Genomic DNA, 25,554 nt, shown 5'->3' with positions numbered 1-25,554 from the left:
AGCTCTGAAGGAAGAGATGTTGTATAGAACATACTATTTGCTAATGTTTGAGAAACATAAAATATTTGGAGAGAGGGACACTATTCTGAAAGAACACAGCCCATAATCGAAAGGATTAGTTATAAAAATTTTGGGAAGTGTTCATAAAATAGGCATTTCAGTGGTATTAACGCAGGAAAAGAAGAAGAGATAAAACATGCTGCTGGTTCTTTCGCTACAGTGACCATGGAAACCCTGACTACTACTTCTAGAATAAAGAGTTAGTACTGATGTACTTAAGAAAAGCCTGGGATTTCAGTTTTTCATTTTAGATCTGATTTCCCCAAGTCTAAGGAGCCACAACCATGCTGATGTGAATGCCAATTTCCAGGACTTTGCTGAACACCAGGAAGCATTCTGGGAATAAAACTAAGCTGGAGAATGCTGGGTGGCTGCTGGATATTTAGGCTATTCAACCCAGATGCCATGTCAGACAGGTCTCCTGAAATCCCTGAGGGAAGGGCAACTAATTTTAGGTATTCTGTCAACACAAAGGTAGGATACAGAAGGAGAAGAGCAAGGAGAGATGGACCCTCACCTAATAATGAACCAGAAAAGGAACCCCACCAAAATCTTCAGAAACCACAAGTCATGCTATGAAAAGTCAGCATTGAAACCCTCTATTATTTAAACACAGGTACCAAAGACCTTAATAAAAATTAAATACAAAGCAAATGCTTTGTGTTTATTAAGAAAAGGGAATGCACACAAAATCTAGGTGCTGGTAATGCAAAAGCCTTTACTTCCATATGGATATGCATGTCTGAAGAGCAATATGTGCTCATAATCAAAGTCCCTGAAATAGCTCATCCTGAATCAGCTTATTATTCTTAAATTCGTATTTATAACACAATTGTTGGTCTGTTTGTAATTTCACATATCTGTCTTCAAAAAGCAAACCCCAAAATGTCCACTGCCAGAATGTACTGAAGCATGCAGAAAAGAGAACAAGTAATGGGAAAGCATAAAAAAACAGTCTAGGTCAATGTGTGATGACATGAATGACATCTTCCCACAGATGCCAGAAGCAATCCACTGCCATTTGACCAAGCAGAGGTATTCCTTCTGGGACTACCCTGAACATGATTTTCATCTCATTGTTTCCACTCCAGTTCCCATTCCATAAAACAAATGCAAAAATATTTGCAATAGTATATGCTGTGAGACTGCATAGTTTTATTTATAGATCATAGATCATGTTGCTTTTTTAACTGTACCACTGACGTCTCTGTTATTGTTTTATTAATTTGATATTTAAACATTATGGGATGATCTTGGCAACAGTTAAACAGTCTAAGTCTGCAGATATTCCTTTATATAAATATATATATATGCATGTGTAAGTGTATATTTATATACCCATATATACATACAAATGTAAAAAAAACCTAAAACAAACACCCAAGAGGTTTATCCGTATTAGGGTAGGTTATTAATTTGCCATAAGAGTATTTATTTGGACAGCTGGACAGTTTACTGGGTGGAATCAGTTGTTCCAAAATAATAAAAATTTACCCCATCCATGTACTTTGAAATACCACTAAACCTTGAAAAATAGTGACAGGGAAAGATATTACACTTTTTTCCCTCAAAGCCATGATGCTTCTTTTTTTCCATAGAATGAAAGCAGACTTACCCACATGAACACTCTGCAGGATCTTAAAATGTAACTAGTCTGCTTGCCTTTTTTTGTTGATCCATCTCTGTTTTATGTTGAAATATTGCACCATGTTCCGCACCTGTCTCAATACTATCTTAAGGTACTGCACTCACATGTGAAAGCATGGTGATAGCCTAATGCAAATGTGCTGCACCTTTTCTCCAGTCTCAGCCCAGCTAAGCTGGGGCACCTCCTGTCTCCTCTTTTCCTTGGTTCCCTTTGTCCTTCCTTCTGCTCAGCTACTTTGACATCTACTCAACTGGATCATGGCCCTTTGTCGTCTTATCCACTCACTTCCCCTCATCTCTCTCTACTCCTCTCTCCCCCTTCACCAGTTCAGCAAACCTTCCTCCAGCTACCATTCCTTCTCTCCCTGCCATCTTCTGGTTTCACTATGGCAGATGTTGGACAGGGCACATATAAACATGATGCAGAAATTATGAGATCAACTAGGATTCGCAGAGATGAGGAAGCTTCAAACATGCTCAGTTACGAAAGAGTCTCCAGATTTTTTAGCTATTAAACTGCTATGTGAGACGTGCAAACTGCAAAGTCTTTATGAAAACTTGTTTTCGTGACTTTTCATTTGAAAGGCAGGGTACCTCTGCATGAAACAAAGAATTGAGCTTCTGCTCCAGGGTGCTGTGACACGAAACCATTTCAAAGAAAAGCCCTTCACAATTGAAAAACTGAAAATACCTTTCTCCAGCCCTTTACCTGGAAGCATCCTAATAGCTTCAGTCCACATGTTCCAAAAGAATTTTTTTTAAAAAAGAAAGCTTGTGAGGATTAAAGAGCACACTTTCCCTGGACAATTCCAAACCAAATAATTAAAACAAGGTATTACTAGTGCTAGCTAATAAAAAAGGGATTATATAAGTGCGTATTTGGGAGAAATTTAAAACAGGCATTGTGGCCAGCCATGGTAAAATTAAGAGGATATGACAAAAAGAACTTGCAATGGATAAATGCATTTTGCTGTATTTACAGCCTTCAAGGTACATATCCTCAGAAGAAAATGCAAGTTCAGCAGAATCAGTGTAAGCTTCCCAGCTGTGGCTCATGGACACCACTGAGCCCCCTCCCCTCATTACCCCCAGGCACTCTTTCTGGCTTGAACTGCTGTATCTGTCTACTAACACTTCCCTAGGATACATGGTTGAATCTTTGAACCAACAATGGATGTGAAAGGTTTTTGATCAGCAATGTCAGTTTTCTCTACGAATGTATGCTCTGTGGCAACAATTCCCAAACTTAATTTGTTCAAGTGCCACCCTTGGCAGAGATCACTGTGGTGACGGAAGCTTCGGGATACATACACATATAAAGACACAGGAAAAGGAATTTTCATAACTGCTTTGAAGTAGCATACACAACACTAGTGGCATTATAACATAGCTTGGGTTGTATGGACAGGTGGAAAATCAGTTGTTGCCAATGACTCTTTGACAGTGGCCAACACCCGAATGCTTTGAGAGGCTACAAAGACAATCCATCTCAGACTGGCAAAGCTGTTCTCTTGGAAAATTTTCCACTCCTGTTGCAGACAGACTCGCATTTGCTGAAACTGCAAGCACATCTTCACATTTTCCATCACAGAAAAGGAGGAACTATATATAACCCACCATACAGCACTATCTTTGTATCCTCAGATTCAGAGATAACCACAAAAATGTACTCAAAAGCTATGTTCAGTTGTGATTTGTTCTGACACAAGTTTTAAAATGCAGTATAGAGAAAAAATTCAGTTCCCTACCTTTCTTGTAAGCGGCACTTCAATAGGAACGGGGACAACTTCCGCAAGCAGGCAGCCATAAAACGCTACCATGAAAGCAGCAGGATCATTGTTAGGAAATACAAGTGTTACCTGAAACAGAGAGACACATGTTAAAAATGTTTTATCCCAGGTTTTAGATAACAATAATTGAGGTTTGTGCTCCTTTTTGGAGAGAGATGATTACCAAAACATTTCTATGATAACTATTCAAATACCTAATGAAAGATATATAAGGAATGAGAAGGGATTTATTCTGTTAGGTATTCTTTTTGTGAACATTTTCACTTAGGATGTATTTAAACATTTGCATGCTGTATTGTTTCCTACATTGACAACACCTTTCATTTGGTTCTCAATTTACTGTTTGCTTTATGGATGTTAAATAATAAAGTAAATGGAATTAATATAATTTTACATTCTAATTTAATAATTTGCTTGAAGTCACTGAAAACAAAGTGGATCTGTAACCAATTCAGATTACCCAGACTTACCATGCATTATGTTAATCATTAACACGTTCTATTTAGTCTCACTACGCTTTGCCTCATACAACAATCTCATTTTAGGACTGGTCTGCTGTCCTAAGCGTAGAAGTCTCTGTGAACAGTGTGAACACAAATAACTGATACCTAGTGAAGCAAATGCCACATCCAGAGCTGGCCAGAGCTTGCCAACCTAGGCCTGGATTTGTTGAACTTCACAGCTTCAGGGCTAGGGCTAGGGAATTATGTAGATAACAAAATACCTAAAATAGATCATAGCAAATCACTTGTATGCTCACTAGGTGCCCTTCTTCCCCCACCATGCTGAACTGTGCGCTCTACTTCTGCAGCACTGCAAACTATGTCTTAGATCTTTGGGCAAAGGGGAAGGAGAGGTAAGAATGTGGCTTAGAGAGCCCCCAACTCTCCCTACAAGGTCAGGGAATACTACTGCTCTCATGTACTGGTGAATGACCTCAGTGCCTAGATTCTGTCTACATTTTTGTTTTGGGTCAGTAAGATGGATGTTTTCAGCTCATGTCTTAAACAGCTGTAATGCAGCTGGTAACTATCCTGCCTGGTCAACTGAAACGGCATGCAAATAGGCATGGTGAATGATTTAAAACTTAATTCCTTTGGGATTGCACACAGGATCAGAGTGTATTATTACAACATCTTAAAATTTGCTGAAACTACTTAATAATTCTTGAGTTTTGACTACTTTGACATCCATAGGAGTTCTGTGTTTCGATATCTCAAAGAAAAATCATCACATTCCCATATGCAATTCAGCGTTCAGTTACTGGAGACTGTGTTTTCAGAGTTTTCACAGAGCTTCAAAGGTAGTTACCTTCCACAGATTAACTTGATTTCTTCAAACTAGCAGAAATATAACTAACCTTGTCCCAGTGGGTCCAAAATACCTCTGTTTTTAAGCCTAAGTTCGTAACTATTAAAGAGAACTTCACAGAAAAGACAATCCTACTTTATCTGTATGCTTACACATAAAACAATCCAACTGCTGGAGATGGCTGTGCAGAGCTTACCGTATGCATTCTACATGTACACACCATAAACAGCCTCAGGGGAAATGGAAAGAAAGGGATTTTGCTAGGAGCATTGTGGGGATGGTAGAGTTTGCTGAGCCCAGCAATATCTGAAGGATATCAAAAGATCCCAAAAGACACTTCTAGGATTGCTGGGGTTTGTGTTGGTCTCTGCTTAAATAAAGGCAGTGAAGCTTTGGCTGGGAATCTTTGCAAAGGGGCTGACAGAGGTGAAAAAATCTCACTGAAGTCCAGTGGGAATGAGGCATTAACTTCCCCTCCAAAAAACATCAATCACTAACAGACCTGTAGCAAGCAAATAAATAATGTGTGCAAGAGCAAAAAGAGATAAGGCTGAAGAAAAACAAACCATATGGTACATATTACCAGATGAGAATCTGGTTATCTAGTAGATATTTCAGAGGGCAAGCTTAATTTCCAGGCAGCTGTCTGGGGTGACACAAGGTTAAATTTCTGAAGTTACTATAGAAGGCAAATGGAGTTTGTCATGTACTATAATAATACTAGAAACAGGGAATGAAATGCAGGCACATTCAATTATTTTTTTTCTCAGAAAAAGAACCTAATAGGTGATGAAATGGTAGTCATGAAAAACAGAGATTGTATTGATAGAAGATGTTTTGAAAGGGAAAAAGGCCTTTACAAATTATATATAGCATTAACATAAGGAAATAATTACATCATCATTTAGAAAAGACCAGAAATATATGCCTGTATTTCATTTCAAAACTACCTTTAAGTGTTGTCACACAGAATACATTAGTTAGAATAAAAAGCCACCTTCAAAGAGGTCAGTGAGCTTTTATGTTATTACAACAGGGACATAACAGACAGGATAACAGCCTAGAACATCAGAAGTACAGCAACACCTCATCTTCAACATGAAGTTGCTTCAAATGATCATGTTTCTGCTACATAGGGATGCTAGGCAAGATGTTTTTCCAAAGCATATGCTTTCAGCACTCAGCTATCAACATTTGTTTCACTGTGATTTAGGTGGACTTATTTTAGAAGAGCTGCAATTTGTTCTTCACATGTCCTGCACTGGCTGAATTTCCAGTTTTCAGCCTGAATAATCTACAACACCTTTCTTAATGTTAGGAGATGCCAGTGACTGACGCAGTAAACAAAGATGGGAGGTAGCACACAGTAGATAAGGAGAGATGCACATTGCCCATAAGTGAAATTTATTCTTTTTGGAGCTTTCTGGGTGGATTGTTTTGATGTGTACACTTGAACAACTTGTTTCTTCTGCTGTTGCTTAGAGACACACTTGAAAGTCAAGTAAAAGAGATTCTTCAGATCCTGTTCCTGTCTGAATGCCATTGTAGGAAACAGATTAAAGATCTAGAGATCTTTTAGTTAAATTCTTTATGATTAATTTCAAAAAAGAAACATAGGAAGGAGTGTCAGGTTTAATTGATTTTTTTTCTTTCTTCTTTTCAGACACAATATTGTATGCTCTCATTTTGAAGCCCTAAGAAAAGTGCAATGCAGACAGACATGTTTCTCACATGTGGCACAAGAGAACCAAGTGAACCATCAGTTTGAGAATTGCTATCCCATCAGTTTGAGAATTGCTATCAGACCCTGGAGAAGGAAGACTTAATCCCACCCTCGCAACTCTACGCACTAAGGCAGGACTAAAATTTGCATTTCTGATGATTTTTTCTGTAATATCCATTCCATGGTGTAAAGTTAACCTGGAATGGGACCTGAATGGGATGGCAGAGAAAAGGAGCAGCAGGCTTGGTCAACCTCGACAGAAAAAGGGGTAGGTTTGTAAGTACATCATTACCAAAACCATAGGATGCTCTTGTCTTCATTTAACGACTTCAAGTGTTACCTCTAACCCTTGCTCTCTGTAGACTTTATTCACTCACCTAGATTCAGTCTCTAGCACTAACTGCAGCACAAAACAGGAATGGAAATGTTTTCCATGTTATCAGTCAGCATAATTTATTCATTTAACTGGTTGCCAAAATGTGCTTACTATGCTTGCCTATGTCCTCCACAATGCTTCTCTTGTTTCTACCATCTCAACAACTACAAAGTCCTTACTAAGTAAGTTTTTTACCCACATGACACCTTCAGACTCCATAAGCAAGATTTTGCCAAACAGACTGCTGTTCTATGTCCAAAAATCACTTTTCATGGGAAAGTTTATTGCTAATGTTGCCAAAACTTCATGCTACTATTCAGCGAGTATCAGTCCATGTTATTGATTATGCAATTCAAAACATCTGTCTGAATGATCTGTCATTTTCTGAGTAAAAGGCACATTTCACCCCCCCGAATTCCACTTCATTAATTTCCTCTGAGCACCCCAAATACTTCATTCTCTTCTTCAATGTGGGAAATAAATTATTAGTAATTAAAACCAGTTGAGATACTCACCCTGTCTCCAGGTCGTACCATTGGTTCTTGTTTTGTGCCTAATTTATGTAGTATATTGTAAGCAACCTTCATACTTCTGGTCCAAAGTTTGCCTATTAACACAAAAAATGTGAAATTAATTTAAAAGTTCTTCTTATGTTTTACAAGATTTTTAAAGAGAAAGAATACCTGAGCAGTGAAAAAACATAGTAGCAGGAACATTCCTATTAGTTGTCTATCTACTGGGACTAGTGCAAATATTTAAATACTTATCAGAAGCTTTCTTTGAACTTCTTTTTTCAAGACAACAGCATTTAAAGAAATAAAGAAAAGTACAAAAAAAAAAAAAAAAGTAAGTATAGAAGTATAGTTTTCTTCATGGCAGAAGTTTCTTACTTTGGAGAAAACTGGACCTTGACTCAAAACGTTAACCACTAGAAGTGGCTGGAACATCAAGTCCTGGCATCATCCTAATACCCTTAGCTGTAGCAAGCCCAACAGGTCACATTTCAGCCCACACTGAACTCCAAGGGTGTTACTCAAGCTTCATGATGACAATCCTCTCACACCAAGCCATCAAGGAAAACAGGAAAGGAGTCCCAAGAATCAAAGAAAAAAAACCCAACAGATACAAAACACTCCACAGCCAAAGGGGCACACTGAAGCAGCAGGGACCCTTCAATTTTTAGCACATCTATACATCTGTGTTTCAGTTTTAATTCTGGGCCTTCTTCCATTTAACTTGGCTTTTTCTTCTTAGTTTCATTTCACTTCCCCATATACCCTTCCTTCTTACTGTCTCTCTTCTCCCTTACTTCACATCTCTCCAGCTCCATGCTCAGCTAATCCTTACCAAGGCCTCACCCCAATATTCTTGAAAGAAAAAAATTATCTCTCTCATCAAGGCGTCACTGGCCATGTAACACACCTTTCATTAATCCTTCAAGAGATGGGCATCTTCCAACTACACAAGCCCTTTCAGATGGCCTTTGTTTAGACATCTTGTTATTTCCATTTGAACAACAGTGAACGTAATAGCCGTCATTCTTGGCTGGCCTCTAGGTACTGTCTTTAAGCAGTACTCAGTCTGACAGTAACAAATCTTTAATTCATGCCCACCAATAACCTAAACAGTAATAGGTTCTGACAACAGATTACCTATGGGGTTCAGGTTCTCAAACATACAACATTGCTATTTATAACTAAGCCAAGCAGTTACAAGAAGTTTCTCTGCATCCTGGTTATAAAATGCAATATTACCAAATTTTTTTAACATTCAAATCTGATGTAAATATGAAGTAAAATGAGAAGGCCAGATTTTTCTTTTCCTCCTCTTAATTAAAGTTGGAAGGGTCACTGCTACTTGTTACTGAGAAAGTACTAAATTCAATGACTTCTTGTGAAAACTGTAATATCGGATGGTCAGATTATGCTTTGTAAAGTTTAAATTTATTTAAAATTCCTCCAGTATTTGCATGCTGAACTGCTTCAGTCCTCAGAAATAAACATGACTCAATTCTGCTTCACTGGAAACTCAGCATGAATACAGGAGTATATCTGCAGGATTAACCCTCACAGCACTATGGCAGAACTACCTGCATTTGAAGAAAGAAAGTCTTTAAAAGCATTCCAGCTACTACAGACAACACTTGAACTTGACAAGTGAGTCGGATAAAACCAAGAATGCCCTAGGAAAGAGAAAATTCTTTTTCTTAAAGATTTCAAACATTGAAGTTTCAATGGCAATAAACTTAAAAGAGCAATTAGTAATGATACAGAAAATTGGAGAAAGGAAATCAAAAGCCTGGCTTAAGTTCTGAATGGCAAGAAAGAACCGTCTTTACACAAAACACTTTCAAGCTTGAAATGAACACTGAATTTTAATTCCTTTTCTGAGAGACAAAAGGGGCTGCTGTAAAAAGTTCTCTCTGAACGACACAGATTAAATCTGTTACAAGTCTTAAATTTGCATTTGTGACATATTCACACTAATTTTTTGTCTATCAAATGCACCATCTAACGGCTATTCATGTTAAAGTATTAAGAAGCATTCTTTCAGAAGTACCCAGGTATGTAGTACAACCATCTCCACATAAGAGATCTGAGTAAATGGAGAAATTAAGTTCTCTCAAAGACTTAAGAAAATTTGAATGGGTACTTTCTAGTAAAGGTTGAAATAATTTAAATACATTTTGCCATGATGCTCTTTACTTCAGCTTCTGAAACATAGAGCATATAAGGCTGCCTCCCTAATTCCTCACCTTTCTGTTCAAACACATTTTGAGCTGCACAAAAAATTCCTATAGTATTTTCTATCATTCAGAAAAGACTTGAATTTTCCATCACCACAGAGCCCTCTCTTGCTCTGTTTACTGGTGCAATACCAAACTATGCTGATTAGCTGAGCTAACTGCACATGAATATGGGTACAAAACTGTGGAAAACTGGAACAAATAGGCTAGTTTGCATTCAGCTGGGATGGAGCTGGAATATACAGTCCCTCTTGCAGTCCCAAAATGCTCCATGACTTCACCCCTCACAGGCCTTGCGTGCCCTAGCTGCTGCTGCTCCAATGTGGGCAGAGCCCATGAGGATCCTCCCATGCAGGCAAAGCAAAGTCCATGCAGATCTTGATCTGGATCGTGTTCAACAGGAAGCCTGCAATTTTTCTTCCAGGGTATATAGCCGTGTTCCAAAAAAATAAATAAAAAAAGGGCTACAAAAGGAGCATTAAGGCGGAAGCTGGAGCTGGGAATTTACAAAGGATCAGGGACAGATCTGTGGGTGTTGGATGGGGCACAAGCTTCTGACCAGGGCTGGACTGAACCATGTGTTTATTTTGCCACTTTGGATGTCTGCCCCCCCCAGCATCACGGAGAAACACAAAGGACCTGACGACTGCAGGATAAAAGCCCTCAGTAACGGAGGATGTTATAGAGAAGGAAATCTTTGAAGTATTTCCTTCCTTAGTTCTGCCTAGGTTGCAATTCAGTGTAATTCTTACTTTGCAGACTTGGGGGATTAGACGCCGCTGGGAAAAAGCCGATTGCTGAAACGTCGCCCACAAATCCCGATGTTGTGACCTTGCCATGACCTCCACGTGGTGCCACATCTGCTCAGCGGGAGAGGGAGGCCTTGGTGAGGAGGCCAGCTGTGCTTCATCCAAGGCTTTTGCTCTGAGACAGGGCTTGGTGCCACCGCACCGATTCTTGTGCAGGGTCAACTGTCTTCGTTACACAGGCTACAGAGGAAAACTGGCTGTCTGGGGCTGCTGAGGTTACACCTCATTGTCCAGAATGCAGTGAAGCACCAGACCTCCTCAGATAAACACAGTGCCATTAATCTTCTAATATGTTGGCTTGAAGAGAGGAGAGCCAATGTAGGAAATGAAAGCAAGTGTCATTTAGTGGCGATGGAACAGCTCAGTGCCAGTGAGTGTTTCAGCTCTGTGCTCCTTTCTTCCAGCCATGATGCCACAGCAGAAAGCTGCCCTCCTCAGTTCTGCCTGCAGCCTGGCAGAGCCTGTGCTGCTGGGTGCAGGAACCTCAAGCAGCACTCCTGCTTCCTTGCTGCCTCCCCAGGTAAAGAACAGACCCTGTGAGCCCTCCTCTTCTTCACCTTCCTGCTCACATCTCCACTGCAGTGGGTTCTTTTGAACAGCACTCCTTCCTGCCTCACCAGGGACAGGACTGCCAGGCTCTGATCTGCTCACCAGCCATACATGAGCAGCTAGCTACTTTCTTACATTCAGAAATGGTAAGTCAGCTACAGAGATAAGTCATTAGTGAGAGATTCAAGTGTCCAGTGGTGTTTCAGGCACGAGGGCACCCTCCAGAATACCATCCATATTGCATCTTCCTCAGCCACTTCTGTCACTTGCCCAGAGAGCTGCTGCCAGACTCGCATGCATGTGTTTATGCAGGGAGGACTTTAACACTCGTCACACACTTGCAAACTGAGCTGAGTGTTCCCACTGCCCAGCAGGTATCAGTAAGTACTGCTATGCCTCTGAATCTGAGCCATATCCAGCAGACATCATTCGCAGATATTCTTGGTACAACAGGATGGAAAACAGTATCTAACTTTCTGACAGCTGCGACAAACACTCTTAACACCTGTTTGGGGCAAGTCCCTTTTCTTTTGCGGCTGGAAATTTGATTTAATTGAATAGTAGCAACTCTACACCAGCAACCACCTATTTTACATTTCACTTGTATTCAATCTTGTTCTTTTTTAAACAGTCTATTCAGAAGGTAGTACCTTTTACCAACTAAAATTTAGCAAGCCAGAGGGTGTTAATAGCTGATACCATCTGATTAAGCAACACTTTATGAGTGTAAAGGAAACCACCAGGTCTCAAAACCCACACAAAAAGGGATCAGCTAACAAAAACGAGATGCTTTCCACATGGCACTGAATTAAATTCCCTTCTTCTTCCTTTGCAAGTCTGTAAAAGGACTATTCGTTTGTGTTGAATGTAAAGAAGGTTATAAGAGAAAAGCTGTATCAGGGAGAAAACTCAGAGAAAACAAACCACAATCAATTTCCTTATCATCGTCAGGCTGCTTTTCAGAACCACACAGCACTAACTCAACAAAGCCAAAACAGTGGTTGCTTACCAGTTTCCATGCACAGCAACTGTGAGACTGCCAAGGTTTAACTGCAAATAATTTTGTCAAATATTCATTTTCTCAACATCACAGTACAACAGTTCTTATATGAAATAGGAATGGGTATTTACTAAATCTGGTGCAAACGGCAAACTTCCTAATGCTATGCAGGTAAAGGGGCACTTTTTCTGCTTTGCAAAATAACAGTCACAGTTCTGCTGCCCTGTTAACCCTTTCTTCATAAACTCTTTAAATTCATCCTGAGCAGTAAATGAAGCTGTCTTGGGATAAAAATCCAAAGAAAGAAAGCGTTCTGCTGCAGAGCATAAAAAATTCCAGACATACTCAGAATAGAGGTAACTGCCATTATAGAGCTCAATACTCCACTTGTAATCATAGAATGTAATACAGATTTTTAAAAGCAATTTTATGTCTTTTAATTAAGGAAATAAAGGTTTAAAGTATTAAACAATCACAAGATTGATATCTATCTAGGGACTTGAACCATGACTACCCACACATCTGCAAGCAAGCACTGAGTTATTTCAGAGATAACGACAGCCTGGTTATGTGAATACTTGGTTAGAAGATTCTTGATTCCCTCTCTCTCCTCCCGGTAACTGCGAAATCCCTGGCCTAGGAGATTCTTGCAGCAAGAGGACATGGGAGGTGCGGGTCACACACCAGCTGCAGCATGGCCATGGCCTGGGGTTAGCTATTTTCAGTCTGTTGTTAAGTTTTAGCCATCTCAGGGTATCACCAGTACAAGCTACATCACTTCTGCTAAGGCAGCATGACTCTGGCCTCAAAATACCTGATTACAGAAAGCGTTAGATAAAGGAAAGGAGATTATCAGAATCAGATGTAGTTAACTGGTACCCGTTCTGTTGTTTTAAATAATGGTTATAGTAAGAAAGCTCAAAACTTCCTCATTCCCAAATTACTTTCAGGTTTTTACTTTGTCCCCCAGGCTTTCTGATCTTCTTAGAATAACCATTTTAAGTAAGAAAAGTAACTGTGATAGCGTAAGTACTATATAGGATTTAACTGGCCTTTTATTCATGTTTCTCCTCTAAGAAATCATGAGTGCTTCATTATTAATGCTGCCAATGCCAAGACCAGATGCCTGACTACTCTGATTAACTTTGTCTGAGCCAGAAATTGTCTTCCTATTCCTCAAAGCACATATTAGGTTTTTAGTCAGAATTCAGACTTACATAAAATCCAATAAAGACATACTTCATTCCCATACCTCAGACATTACCATTTATGCATATTCAGTGATTTGATTTACAACTAAGATGTTCTCCACTAAACCAAGTTCCCAGAGGAACAAAATATTTGAGAAATAAGTAACATTCATAGTGGTTCATTCACCAGAAACAGTTTAAGAATTTTGAGTACATTAAATAAAGATTACAACTGGGGCACTGAGAAGAACTTCAAGAATTGAGGCAAAGAGCTTCAAAAACTTGAGTGGAAAAGAAAAAAGATCAAGCCTAGAAGTGCAGTTATTTATTTCTTCTATCTGCAGTAATCTGAGACACATGGAGGGAAACAGTCCTGACACGCTATGAAGACAAAAGCTCATAAAACATGCTGAAAAAGACACAGGAGATACAAAGCATTACAAATTAGATGAATTCCTGCAGAGGAATGGGGAGGCAGAGATGATTTTAAGCAATAGCTGAAAGAGATATTTCTTTAAACTTTTCGGCATTTATGGTCAAACAGCAGATCATGATCTAGAGCACTGACCACTTAAATCCACACTAACTGGATCATATCCACATCAGCCACTGTTAGGTAGGGAAACACATTCCAGTGAATCACACAAGGTGGTCTTACCACACCAAGCTACTGCTGTCTGTCAGTGCATGTCATAGCTTGGCCATTGGTCTGACCACTCTCAGATGTCTCTGGACAGGACAGCAAAAGAACTGTGAGGAAAGCTTTGGAGAGGAGAGTTTTGCGGCCTCTCAGCTCCTTTTCAGCACGCAAGGCCAGCAACGGGAAGTAAGAAAGCATCCTGGAGAGACACAACAGGCCAACGCTACATTTTTTCAGGGCTAGAGAGACCCTGCTGTAAGAATCAAGACTAAGAGGAAGATGGGATGAGCTTTCACCATGTAAATGCAGCAAGGTCTGCATTTGAAGATTTTGCTCCCAACATAACCTGAAAGGTTTGGCCACAAAGATGATCTGAGGCCCAGAGCAACTCAGATGCTCCGGCATCCAAAGTGCTCCAGCCCTCGGGTGAAGACAGGCTGAGACAGTTGGGGTTTTTTAGCCTGGAGAAGACTCTGGGAAGAACTTAGAGCAGCTTCCAGTGCCTAACCAGGACCTACAAGAAAGCTGGAGAGGAACTTTTTACAAGGCCATGTAATGATGGAACAAGGGAAAACGGTTTTAAGCTGAAAAAGGTTATATTTAGATTAGATATTAGGACAAAATTCTTTACCGTGAGGGTTGTGAGGCACTGGCACAGGTTGCTCACAGAAGCTGTGGCTGCCCCATCCCTGGCAGTACTCAAGGCCAGGCTGGACAGGGCTTTGATCAACCTGGTCTAGTGGAAGGTGTCCCTGCCCATGGCAGGGGTTGGACTTAGATGAGTGTCGTGGTTTAAACCCAGTCAGGTAACTTGTTCACTCACTCCCAGTGAGTGGTGCCAAGCTGACAACAATCAAGGTCCGTGTTCGTCTCCCCCCCCTCCCTACACCGGGGCTCTCCCCTTCCCCGCTCCCGGAGGAACGGGGAGGAGGATCGAGAGAGTGCAACTCCTACGGGTTGAGACAAGAACAGTCCAGCAACAAATCACCACCGCTACTATCAGCTAAAACAATGATAAGGGAAAATAACAAGGGAAGAGAATACGATACCACCGGCCAAGAAAACGAGTTCCACCCGGAAGCCCCTGTCCTTCCGGGCAACTCCCAGTTACCCCCCACCCCGGGCATGACGTGCTGTGGTATGGAATACCTCCCCGGCTAGCCCGGGTCAGGCGCCCCGTCTCTGCTTCCTCACAGCTTCCCCTCCTCCCTGGCAAAGCATGAGCCTCACAGAGTCCTTGGTCAGGGTAAACATCACTTAGCAACAACCGAAAACATCGGCTTCACCAACGCTGTTCTCAAAACTAGAAGTCAAAACACAGCACTGCACCAGTTAACACAAAGGAAAAAACATGACTGCTACTGCTGAACCCAGGACAATGAGCTTTAAGGTGCCTTCCAATCCAAATCATTCTGTGTTTCTATGCTGGAAATTTCCCATGAGGAAGAATGTCAGCTTGAAAGCTAGCTAGCAGAGAAGAATTCACTAAATCGCTTATGAAATGGCTTGGTTTGTAATTTCTTTTATCTATAAAAAGAAGGGGGAAAAAAGGCAAAAAAAAAGCAACTTTTTTTTTTCTTCTTACTTCAGAAAACTACTGAAAGGCAACAGTAAATACCATATCCTAGAGTGCTGGTAAATGAAAGTAATGAAAACATGAATTTTAGTCCATTTTTCACAGGATTTCGACAATTTAGAAGAGGGGTTTGGAAATGTTAGAACAGAGAAGCAGGCTAGGTGGCTCTGTGAGCCATGTGGATGAGTTCCTAAGGTTGATCTGTTCAGCCTACAGCCCTTCAGGCGAAGCAGGACATATGCTCAGGCTCTCTGGACAGAATCCCATATTCAGAAAAATTGTCTGATTCTTACTAACATCTTAATTTCCTTTCCTGTCCTATTTATTTAGGGCATTCAGTAGATGATATGAATTTCTCTACTGCAAACATGTAATTGCAAACTTTAAAATTCTTCTCTAGCTCCAAGTAAATGTCCTTGAGGAAGTAAAACACTGATCAATGGTGAATCATATGTTTGCCCCCCGATTTAAATAACTTCTTAACTCTGAGGTAACTGAACGGAAAATGTTTCATGCATGACCTTCAGTTGCAATGGTTCTGTTATGCTTTAAAAGCCTTTAACGCTATTTGCAATGCCAAACTTGCAGCACACATCTTTTTAGCCAGGGACCATAACTCAGTCTGACTCCTGAATGGAAAGGAGCACTCAGCACTAAACAAAACAGAGAGACCTCTATATCACAGCATCATTCTTTGCATAGAACTCTAGGTCCCTGAGAAGGTAGAAATAAAACAAGGAAAATAATTTTTCATATCCGTATCAATAGTACACAGAAGTGTTCCAACTTGCTTTCAAAGTCTGACAGTTATTCTTAATAATTCCGCTGAACATCTCCCAAATGCCCCTTGAACATCTCAAAATTAGAAGCTATATGAGAGGCTTTTGTCAGGGATATCCTATGTTTATTTTTATTTGCCCTTTCTTGGTTGCAATATATGTCAGGCATTACATATTGGACTTTATCAACATACTGAAGATGACACTGAAATATATCCTGGCAAATCTGTTTCGGGGATATATATTTGCTAGCTGTTCAACTGCACGTCAGGAGGAATAATTCAAATCACACTTACTACAGCGTCTGTAGAACGTGATAATACTCCTATTTTAACTTCTTCAGGAAGCTGGAGAATATTGTATACCAGGTTCTACTTTTGCAGAAAAAAGCCTGGGCGATATCCAAAGGCAATGGATATAGACACGAATCTTCAGGAAAATCTGCCCTAGGATGTATGTCTATTTAAAAGGTGTTTTTAATTAATAATCTGTGATTCCATGGGTGTATCTACTCAGCTCTTTCCTCTTTGTGAAATAAGTATTTCTATAATACCTCAGCAAACCATTATCAGACACCAACAGCTTCAGAATCGTCTTACCCTACTCAGAAATGGAACAGATGCATCATTAGAAGGCTTCTTTTCCACTGTATATTTATGCATTTACCATAAACAGAGGCACTGTCTGAAATACATAAAAGCACAAGGAGTCTGAAGAGTGCTTACCGTAAGTGAGAATATACAGTGGTTTTCCATTAGTATCCATAGTGGTTAGGCAAGGAGCTTTCGGTGAGATGGTCCCCCATCGCTGCAAAGCTGCTTCCAGAGAAGGCGGCCAATTTGTAACCACACCTAATTGTTCCCCACGCATAGCCAACATCTGAGCTCCTTCTGGCTTTGGCTGGTTTGGATCTGGCTGTTGAACTTATGATTATGAAAAGATATACAGTTACCATGTAAATTCTATACCTTGGGTACACCTGTGTAACCAAGAGAACAAGTTACCTTTGCAAACTATCCTGAAAACAATAACAATAAAGGTATTGAGAAGTAACAGAGAAATATAAGAGAATAATGAACTTTTAACTTTAACAGAGATGAAGTAACTGAAACATCTCAGGAATGCATGTGCTTATCCTTACATTAGCTCTACAAGCAGAGAAAGAAACTGCTGAGGCAGCATGCTTATATTTATCTTCAAAATAATCCACATGTCTTCACTCCTGAAGAGAGATGGAGACTACTTTTTCCTGGCAAAAATGCAATAATGAGATGAACTACTGAAAAAATATACTTTAACAAGTCATCAGTAACAGACCAATTTAAGTCATGTTCTGTTACAGTGAGTTCTTATAAACGACTGCGAAGACTATTTAAATCTCCAGATCTTGGCAAATCTCAATTCTCAAAGCACTGGCCTCCTTAAAAAAATATTCCATTTATTGACTTTATCCTTGTTTCTACCTTACATGTAGTTATTTTTTTCTGTGCTTCTATGTTACGCAAAGGATGTACAAAAAAAATTAACATGCTCCCTCACTGACAGTTTTTCTCATATTGGTGTTTAAAAGCAATGGCTGTAACCCACAGCTGAATGTTCTCAAAGCAAAGCTTCCCTCCACTCTCTTCTGTCTTTTCTTTGCAAGCAGAACCAGGAGCTGAGCAAATAAGACAGACTTTTGACTCTACAGCACTATGTCCAAGCTCCCTGCAAGCAGATGGCACAGAATACCGGTGTTTTTTGTTACTTTGGGTTTTGGTACTGGGAGGGCTTACTTAGCTTTCTAAAAAGTCAATGTGTGAGACAAACACTTTACAGAGTTTAAATAAGAGAACCCCAAACCTTTTGAAAAACAGTCATTTTACCTTCTAACAATTCCTCAAAGTCATCTACAAAGAATTCTCGTAATGGTGGTCGTTTGGGCCGTTTTAGTGTATTGACCAGCTGCTGAATCTTTGCTGACACTCTGCTGCTCACTGGTACTCCTGCAGGACAGGGATCAATGGAGACATCAGTTGACTGCTATGCTGAATGCCACCAGACATTAAGTAGGGTAAGAAAAAGTCTAGGACTGCAAGGTGACCACAACTACAGTTTCATGCCATGCTGAGACTCAAGTATTCAACATCAAGACATTAAGATCATTTCAGCAAAAGGAACGACAACACCTAGTTTAAATAAAAACAATGCAACAATGTCAGAGTGAGCTTGCAAAATTACAGGGTAAACAGCACACAGACTGAGGGAGAGAAGCACAGTGAAGAAATCCTCCCTACAGCAATGTCAGTAACATCAGAGAACTCTTCCAGGTGGCACTGGCAATGGTAACTGAGAAGACAGGCACTGACTCTCCCCATGATCACTGCTCATACCAATGATGTCTGACTAGAATGTAGCTCAGCAAAGAGTGTAGGTCATGAGCTTATAATTTATTCTGGGTTGCTCTTTACCCTGTAGTGGACATCTGTCCAGTATCCATCTTGAACATGGTTTATATCCTTGTACTGCTTCACCATGACCCTGTATTCTCTGAATGTCCCGACAGCCAATCCCACCAACCAGCAATCTCCAAAGGGAGCATGCTTGCCCGTACAGCATTTGGAAAAATGTAATTCTGAAAAGGAGCATGTGGCAAGGGGCACTTTTATAATATATTCCCATCAATCACCCCTCTTCCTTTTCCCTAGTCATGTACAAAGTGTCTGTGACATTCATGTCGTCTGTTCCAGAGCGAATAGAGCTTTCTGTCACCGCACTGCAGGAATTTCAACTTCCTACCTGTTCATAAGGTTGGCTCCAAAACTTTTACCAAGTGTTTTTTAGAGCCAAGACTGCTAAGTCTAGATGCGATGCGATACACTTGGTCAACAATTCCAAGCCCTATTGAAATATGGTTCAATAAGTTTTAGAAAAGAGGAGCAGTAAATAAGAAAGGGTTTACAAATAACTGTTTTTCAAAAAAAACAAACCAAACCAGAAAATAAAACTTAAAACACATCACTTTTCAAGATGTAGCCATCCTACCATGTCACTTTCTTTGCCATTTACAAAACAGATAGCTGTAACCAGGCAGCATGACAAAAGAAGATCTAGAGGTTCACTGGTTTATTTTGCCAAACAATTTCTACAGGGAGTCAGCTCTTCTTATTGAGAAATATTTCTCTATATAAGTTCCATTTATACCAGTTTATTTTAGGCTTGTAAAGTTGCTGCAACTTTGTAGGTGTTTGTACCGGAAAAGTGCTCAGAAAGAAAAAACAATGAGCAAATGTATAAAGTAATCACCAAAAAGATTATGATACTCAAAAAAACCAACCCAGTCTGGTTTTGTGACATACCATCACCAGTCTCCATAAGTTCAGCATTTCCATACTTTGGTGCCACCCGTGCCGTTGATCCTTGCGGTCTTTCTACTTGTATTGAGTGCTCTGAGGTGTAAGTGGTAACATCTGGAGGGGCAGAATGATTTTCTGTGAAAAAGAAGTTAAAAGGTTTAACTGTGTACCTCTAGTGGTGAACAGCAGAAAAGCAAAGGGGAGAGGAAAGGATGCCATTTTATTTCCCCCCACCCCAACATCCGAACAGGCATTAAAGTCAATGCATAAAATGAATGTATACAACAATAATGTACAGCATGATTTTAATAAATAAAGTTTGCACTGATTAAAGCAGAGGCTGTATGTCTGCAATCGTATAAGCAATAGGCTAAAAAAAAACATAAATTACAAAATTACGTTTTAGGTTCTCCACTGACATTTAATTTTATACTAATTAAAAGCCTGTGAACAGCCGCAAATAGAAAAGACCCAGGCAAATATACTTCTGATAGATTACCGTGTTTCTTTTTCTAAATAAAAAGAACACAGCATGCTGTCAATCACTTGCAAGTGGCGATGCATATCACTTTTATAACCTCTGTATTTTGACTACGCCAATTTTAGTTAAGAAAGGAACTTGCTAGCATATGAGTTAAAAATTAATCATAGCAGGGCTGGACTCCAGGGGAAAGCAAGAAAATGCAAAGAAACATGACCTTTGCATTCTGCATGGACACTTGCTTGTCTACTATTTTTAGACAGAGCTATTACAATTCTTCCGCATAACAAAGACTTGCCTTCCAGAAGGCAAACAAAATTTGATCTGACTCATGCCAGCACTCCTAAACAATTCCACAGAGCTAATCTTTCTCTTTCATAGCCTGATAACTCAGCATGCTATCACAGTTTGTTTTCCTGTTTTCAAGTCTGAGTCTGTATTACCTACATCTTTGTACTCTTTGTATGGGTTGTCTCATAATTTTTTCCCCGTTTTTTTATCAGCATTAGAGTAGATGGAGGTAAATACCATCAGCAAATACCAACTTCTTTTTCAATTGACATAAATGATCCCCAGGAGCCTCTGAGATACAAAAGAAGGCAGGTCTTCATTTGGCTGCTGCTGAAGTGAAGAAGGATGTATTCCATTTTACAACAGGGTAAGAATCTTTAAAAAAAACTTGATCTTGTTCCAATACTATTTTCAAGATGTGCTTTTTATTAAATCTGCCCTATAAGCATTATGGTGCCATAACTCTACTACAACACCAATTTCTGCCGTATATTTCACCTCAAATTATAAGGAATCTTCATGAGCCTTGAATTTTGGATGACTGTAATTATTGTTCATTCAATCCCAAATTAAAGCACCATCAAAACAGATAACCAACTTTTCTGGCTACACGTACACTAACAGGATGCTGTATTAGATACTTATTTGGTATACTTCTTATGTAAATGTAGCATTTGATGGACAATCATAATGAAAACTTAAGAAATGATATTAATGTCTATAGCTGTTATTTAATTTTTATATTCATGAACATCATAAGGACTCAACCTTGTCACTCAACCGTAATATCTGGCTGAGGATAACACAAGACGGCTTTTATGGTGCCACTTGAAAATGTCATGCATCTTACAAATGTCCAGCCAAGCCTTTTGATCCTGGTCACATGCACTGTCATACTTTTACTGAAATAAACAACTTATATTGTGCTATAAGTGACCAACTGTAAGTATAATAGCTTGGACAATGGAGTTTATGCTGGTAATTATCTGAATAATGTCTTCATTTTACATGTCTTTGCATTGTCATTATCAACTATTTCAGACTCAGCACAATTTTTGCCCTTTCTTGCTAAGTGGCAAGAGCTTTTTATAGATCATGATTGAATTACTCAATAACTAAGTCAATTTAAAAATGCTGATGCTTATCCTTTTATCCTTCACTAATAATGCAGTTTTGCCATGCAAATAGGAGAGGAGATCACGACAAAGAAAATAAGTAGTTAGTCAACTATTAGTAAGATGAGAAAGTCCTTCTAAAGTAAGAAATATAATTGTTTACATCTTTTCAGTGAAGTGTTTCCATCTTTCATATTTTACAAGGCAAACTGAATTGGAGTTAAAAGTATTTGCTTTCAGGTCTTAGCAGCGAGCTGATTTATTTTTTTTTTTTAATGCATGGGAGAGAAGACAGGTGATTCAAAGCACCACACAGCAGAGATGCTCTCTCTTCAGATCTATACACTTGAAACCAAATATTTCTTTGTAACACATGGTGCTGAGTAGGATAAAATAACATGAGAAAGCAGCTTCCTGCTCTTTTGTAAAAGGGTTTCCTTTTGAACAAGCACTACTGGCACTTCAAATCACCTAATTACTTCTTTCCCAAGGTGTCCACCTCTGGCTAGCCAAAGAGTGGGGTTTTAGCACCCTGCCTGCACATCTGGTATTTACATTTCCATTAAGAAGAACTCTTATCCAGCAGAATAGTATCATTAAGGTTTGTCTTGCCATGTTCCTTTATAGTATCTGCTTAACAGATGTCTTCCCATGGTAATATCTACAGCAAGTTTCATCCATTAGATTTACAAATCCTCGGTTCGCTCCTTTCTCAAGAGTCAGGCTTGGAGGAATTAAAGTCATACAGACAAAAATTTGGTCTGAATGACTTCCAAAGGAAAAGGTAACTGTTAGTGTTATGTGAAATGTACCCTTTTTTGCATAGAAAGGTCAATCCAGGCTTGGACTATGGACACGGTCTGTTCACAGTCTGTACAGAGCTGCTTGGTCTTAGGTAACTTGAAGCACTTTTTGAGGTTTAGTTAACAATAATGATCCTGACACATATGTTGACTAAGAAGCAGAAACTGTGACAGCTGCATGACTTCAAAGCATTTCCTCCATCAAACACACATATTTGCATCACCTCCTCTTCCCATCTTTTCCAATATTCTCACATCAGAAGATCACGGGCAGAACATCTGTTTCCAGTTAAGGCTCTCTTCATTTGTGCCACTGGAGTTATACAATTTGTCCCATTTCATGAAAATCAAAAAGAACCAACGATGCAGAGCACATTCACACAGGGACAGAGTACGTGCACTGACAGAGCCCATGTCTGATGAGAAGCAAAGAGGTGGAGGAATACTTTCCAGTGGAAGTTTGGAAGCACATGTAAGTACCACGTATTTGAAAAGTCTCTGGGAACTCAGAAAGTACCCCCACAGTACTATACTTGAAGGAAATGCAGCTTTTCCTCCCAAACAAGATAGCTTTTCTGGTTGTCAGGGCAGGGAAATGCAGAGTTAGAGCTGTAGCTTTCTCCATCAGCTGGGCTTTTCCATATTGATATCCAGGTGACAGTATTTTAAACTAAGCTCCCATATTTTATGTATTTTATGTATTTTAAACTAAGCTCCTCAGAACACGTAAGAATTTTAAGGTTGTCAGAGAACTATCAGTCAAGCCTTATGGCGCTTGTTTTTGATTAGAAATCTATGTAGCCTTTAATTTGGGTAGAGGTCACTGATTTTCACAGAGAAATGTATCTGAAGTATACATAAAAGACATTATATGCACCTACAGGACAAAAACTTTGCAGTGAGCTGCTTAACTTCATATTAAATTTATAATCATAGGCAAGCACTGTGTGATTTCCATTACATAAACTTTCTGAGCTTTGGGATGTGCTTGATTTTTATGTATGTATAGATCCAAAACATGTATTACAGACAAAACAGAGCTTAAACAACTTAGACATACATACAGTGCTGACGCAAACATGGGCCAGAATATTAGGTATTTTTTACAGATTTCACTGGTTTGAATACTAACTTTAGGAATTACCCAACACAATTCTGATACTTTTGCCAAACTAAGAGATTCTCCCTGTAGCTTAGTATAGACACCTGAGCATCCTAAATGTGAGAGTAAATATTTAAAGGATATCTATACTAAACTAGAATTTTGGCCATAATAGAGCAACAGCAGCAGCCAAATTAAATACACAGTATAATATTAGAAGCACATAATAGCTTATGCAAATTATCTCAATTATCCACAAAGCTGAACTTTGATTCTGTTACAGCCAAAGCTTTTTATCATATCCCTTCTCAGGATGGCATTCCAGTTCTTAAATTGGAAAATTCTCCCTTTGATTCTGCGAGGCAGTTTGGAGGTCAAATCTTAGTGGATATGAGAACAGTGAGCATTTTTTTAGTTGCTGTTGTTGTCATTAAAGGTCTTTACTGTTGCTCCTTAAATATGTATTTATCAAAACTTCCATCTTCAGATTGTAGCAGTATATCCTTACATATTTACAGATGATTTCTCTCTTGCAGGCTGATCTGTCTGTGGAAAGCAATTCCCTGGACCAAACAAACATCACACCATGGGAAAAATACATTCTTTGTGATCAAGAAGACATTGTCTTCAGTAGCTGATGAGCTTCAAAGAATGGGATTATTCTTCTCCCTTCCCTTCTCTCCTACCAAAGAGGATTATTCATCTACGATCACTGGCATACTGTCTCTGAAATAGCAAGGCTATCTTTGGGAATACTTTGAATCTATTACCTCTTAGAATGCAATTAAACACAAAATCCACCTACTTGGACTGAAAAGAAACAAAAGAGTTATTTAATTTCAAATCCGTGCAGAAAGCAGCTCACCCATGAAGAAATACATCTTATAGCTATCACCTGTGCAGCTTCTCTTACATTTCCAGTGATTTTAGTAATGACTGATGGTAACCTTAAGATCACAGTCTCAATCTGTTAGCAGATATCATTCATATTTGGTATCCAAATGACCTTTACATTACTACATCAAAACTACTGTCCAAATAGAGATGTGATTTAAGATATCTTATTGTGAGAACAAATGCAAATATGCATATACTGAAGTAAGCTTAACCGCTTCCTTCACAGGAGACACCCTCCTAGTCAACAACAAGGCAAAATAAAACAAGTGAAACAAGTAGAATTTCCTTCTTCTGCAGAATACTGCCATCTTAATTTAGCTCTATAAATGCTGTATTATTTACTGTGAACTCAGTGATTATAAAAGAAGACATACTGTGCCAGATTTAAAATTACTGAAATGTCACATTATAAAGAAGCTATATTTAAAGACACATTAAGACTTAGTGTGTGAGTAATGCAACCTTTCTGAGTTTGGATAAATTTAATTCTCTATGCTGTAATTTCCTCTAGCATTTCAAGATGAAGTTACAGAAAATAACCAAATGTAATGAATAATGTGTTCAGAAGTGTATACGTCTCTAAAATAAGGTTCTAGGCTATTAGTTTATCATGAATTTTAAGAATACAATACAAATTCTACCCCTGACTGCAATTCAGTGATTCCAGATCATGGTGAGAGGATTACTTGTCTGAAAATACAGGTTCTACATCAAGCTATACTCATAGCAATAACAAAAAAAAAGGGGGGGGATAGAGACTACTGTTTCAGCACATAAAATCAGGAACATTTAAGATGCTTTCATGGACCTCATTACATATACTTGAAAAGGAATGATCAGCTTAGGAACAGTCACACAAAACTGCATTTCATATGTGTAGCAGAACAGTAGTAAGGTTGCTTTATTCTGCTCCAATACAGATTCCAACAGATTTTCAAGAGAGACAACCCAAACTCAACAGCACCACCAAGAATACACCCAAAGCAGATGCCTCAAGTGATAAACAGCAGTTCCTGGAGAATGAAGGGAAAACAAGCCTTGCTTTCCACACACCTAATCAAATAGCTGCCTCATTTTCATGAAGACTAATGTCAATTGCACAATATTCAGAAATAATTAATGTCTGTGAAGCTTATCCGTAATGGAAAGACAGCTTTGACTTTCTAGGGTCTTTCCAAAGGATATAAACAAGCTACTAATATTAACAGCTCTCTTCTCTGAAGGTATATAGTAGTCTTTCCCAAGGACTATAATAATGAGATATCCCAGCCCACGTATTCTAGATTCAACTAAGGGCAGAAAAAAACCACCCCAAACTATTTAAGAGGACATAC

The 25,554-nt window shown here is 39.1% G+C and overlaps 1 protein-coding gene across 4 annotated transcripts in view; it reads right to left on the bottom strand.

Moving 5' to 3' along the window:
- DIP2C (disco interacting protein 2 homolog C) overlaps positions 1-25,554 on the bottom strand; it is a 320,043-nt gene that overhangs the window by 90,276 nt on the left and 204,213 nt on the right. For all 4 annotated transcript variants that reach the window (XM_057416491.1, XM_057416492.1, XM_057416493.1 and 1 more), the window contains 5 exons: positions 19,535-19,666; positions 18,062-18,181; positions 16,922-17,119; positions 7,423-7,514; positions 3,456-3,566 (listed from right to left, as the gene is read on the bottom strand). In XM_057416491.1, coding sequence (XP_057272474.1) covers positions 3,456-3,566; positions 7,423-7,514; positions 16,922-17,119; positions 18,062-18,181; positions 19,535-19,666 — 653 coding nt within the window. The remainder of the gene's footprint in view (positions 1-3,455; positions 3,567-7,422; positions 7,515-16,921; positions 17,120-18,061; positions 18,182-19,534; positions 19,667-25,554) is intronic.

This window comes from Pezoporus wallicus, unplaced genomic scaffold (assembly GCF_028554395.1).
Source record: "Pezoporus wallicus isolate ANWC-B61680 ecotype Strahan unplaced genomic scaffold, APGP_CSIRO_Pwel_v1 contig_3847, whole genome shotgun sequence".
Taxonomy (NCBI): Eukaryota; Metazoa; Chordata; class Aves; order Psittaciformes; family Psittacidae; genus Pezoporus; species Pezoporus wallicus.
This window is presented reverse-complemented; position numbering and strand designations above follow the sequence as displayed.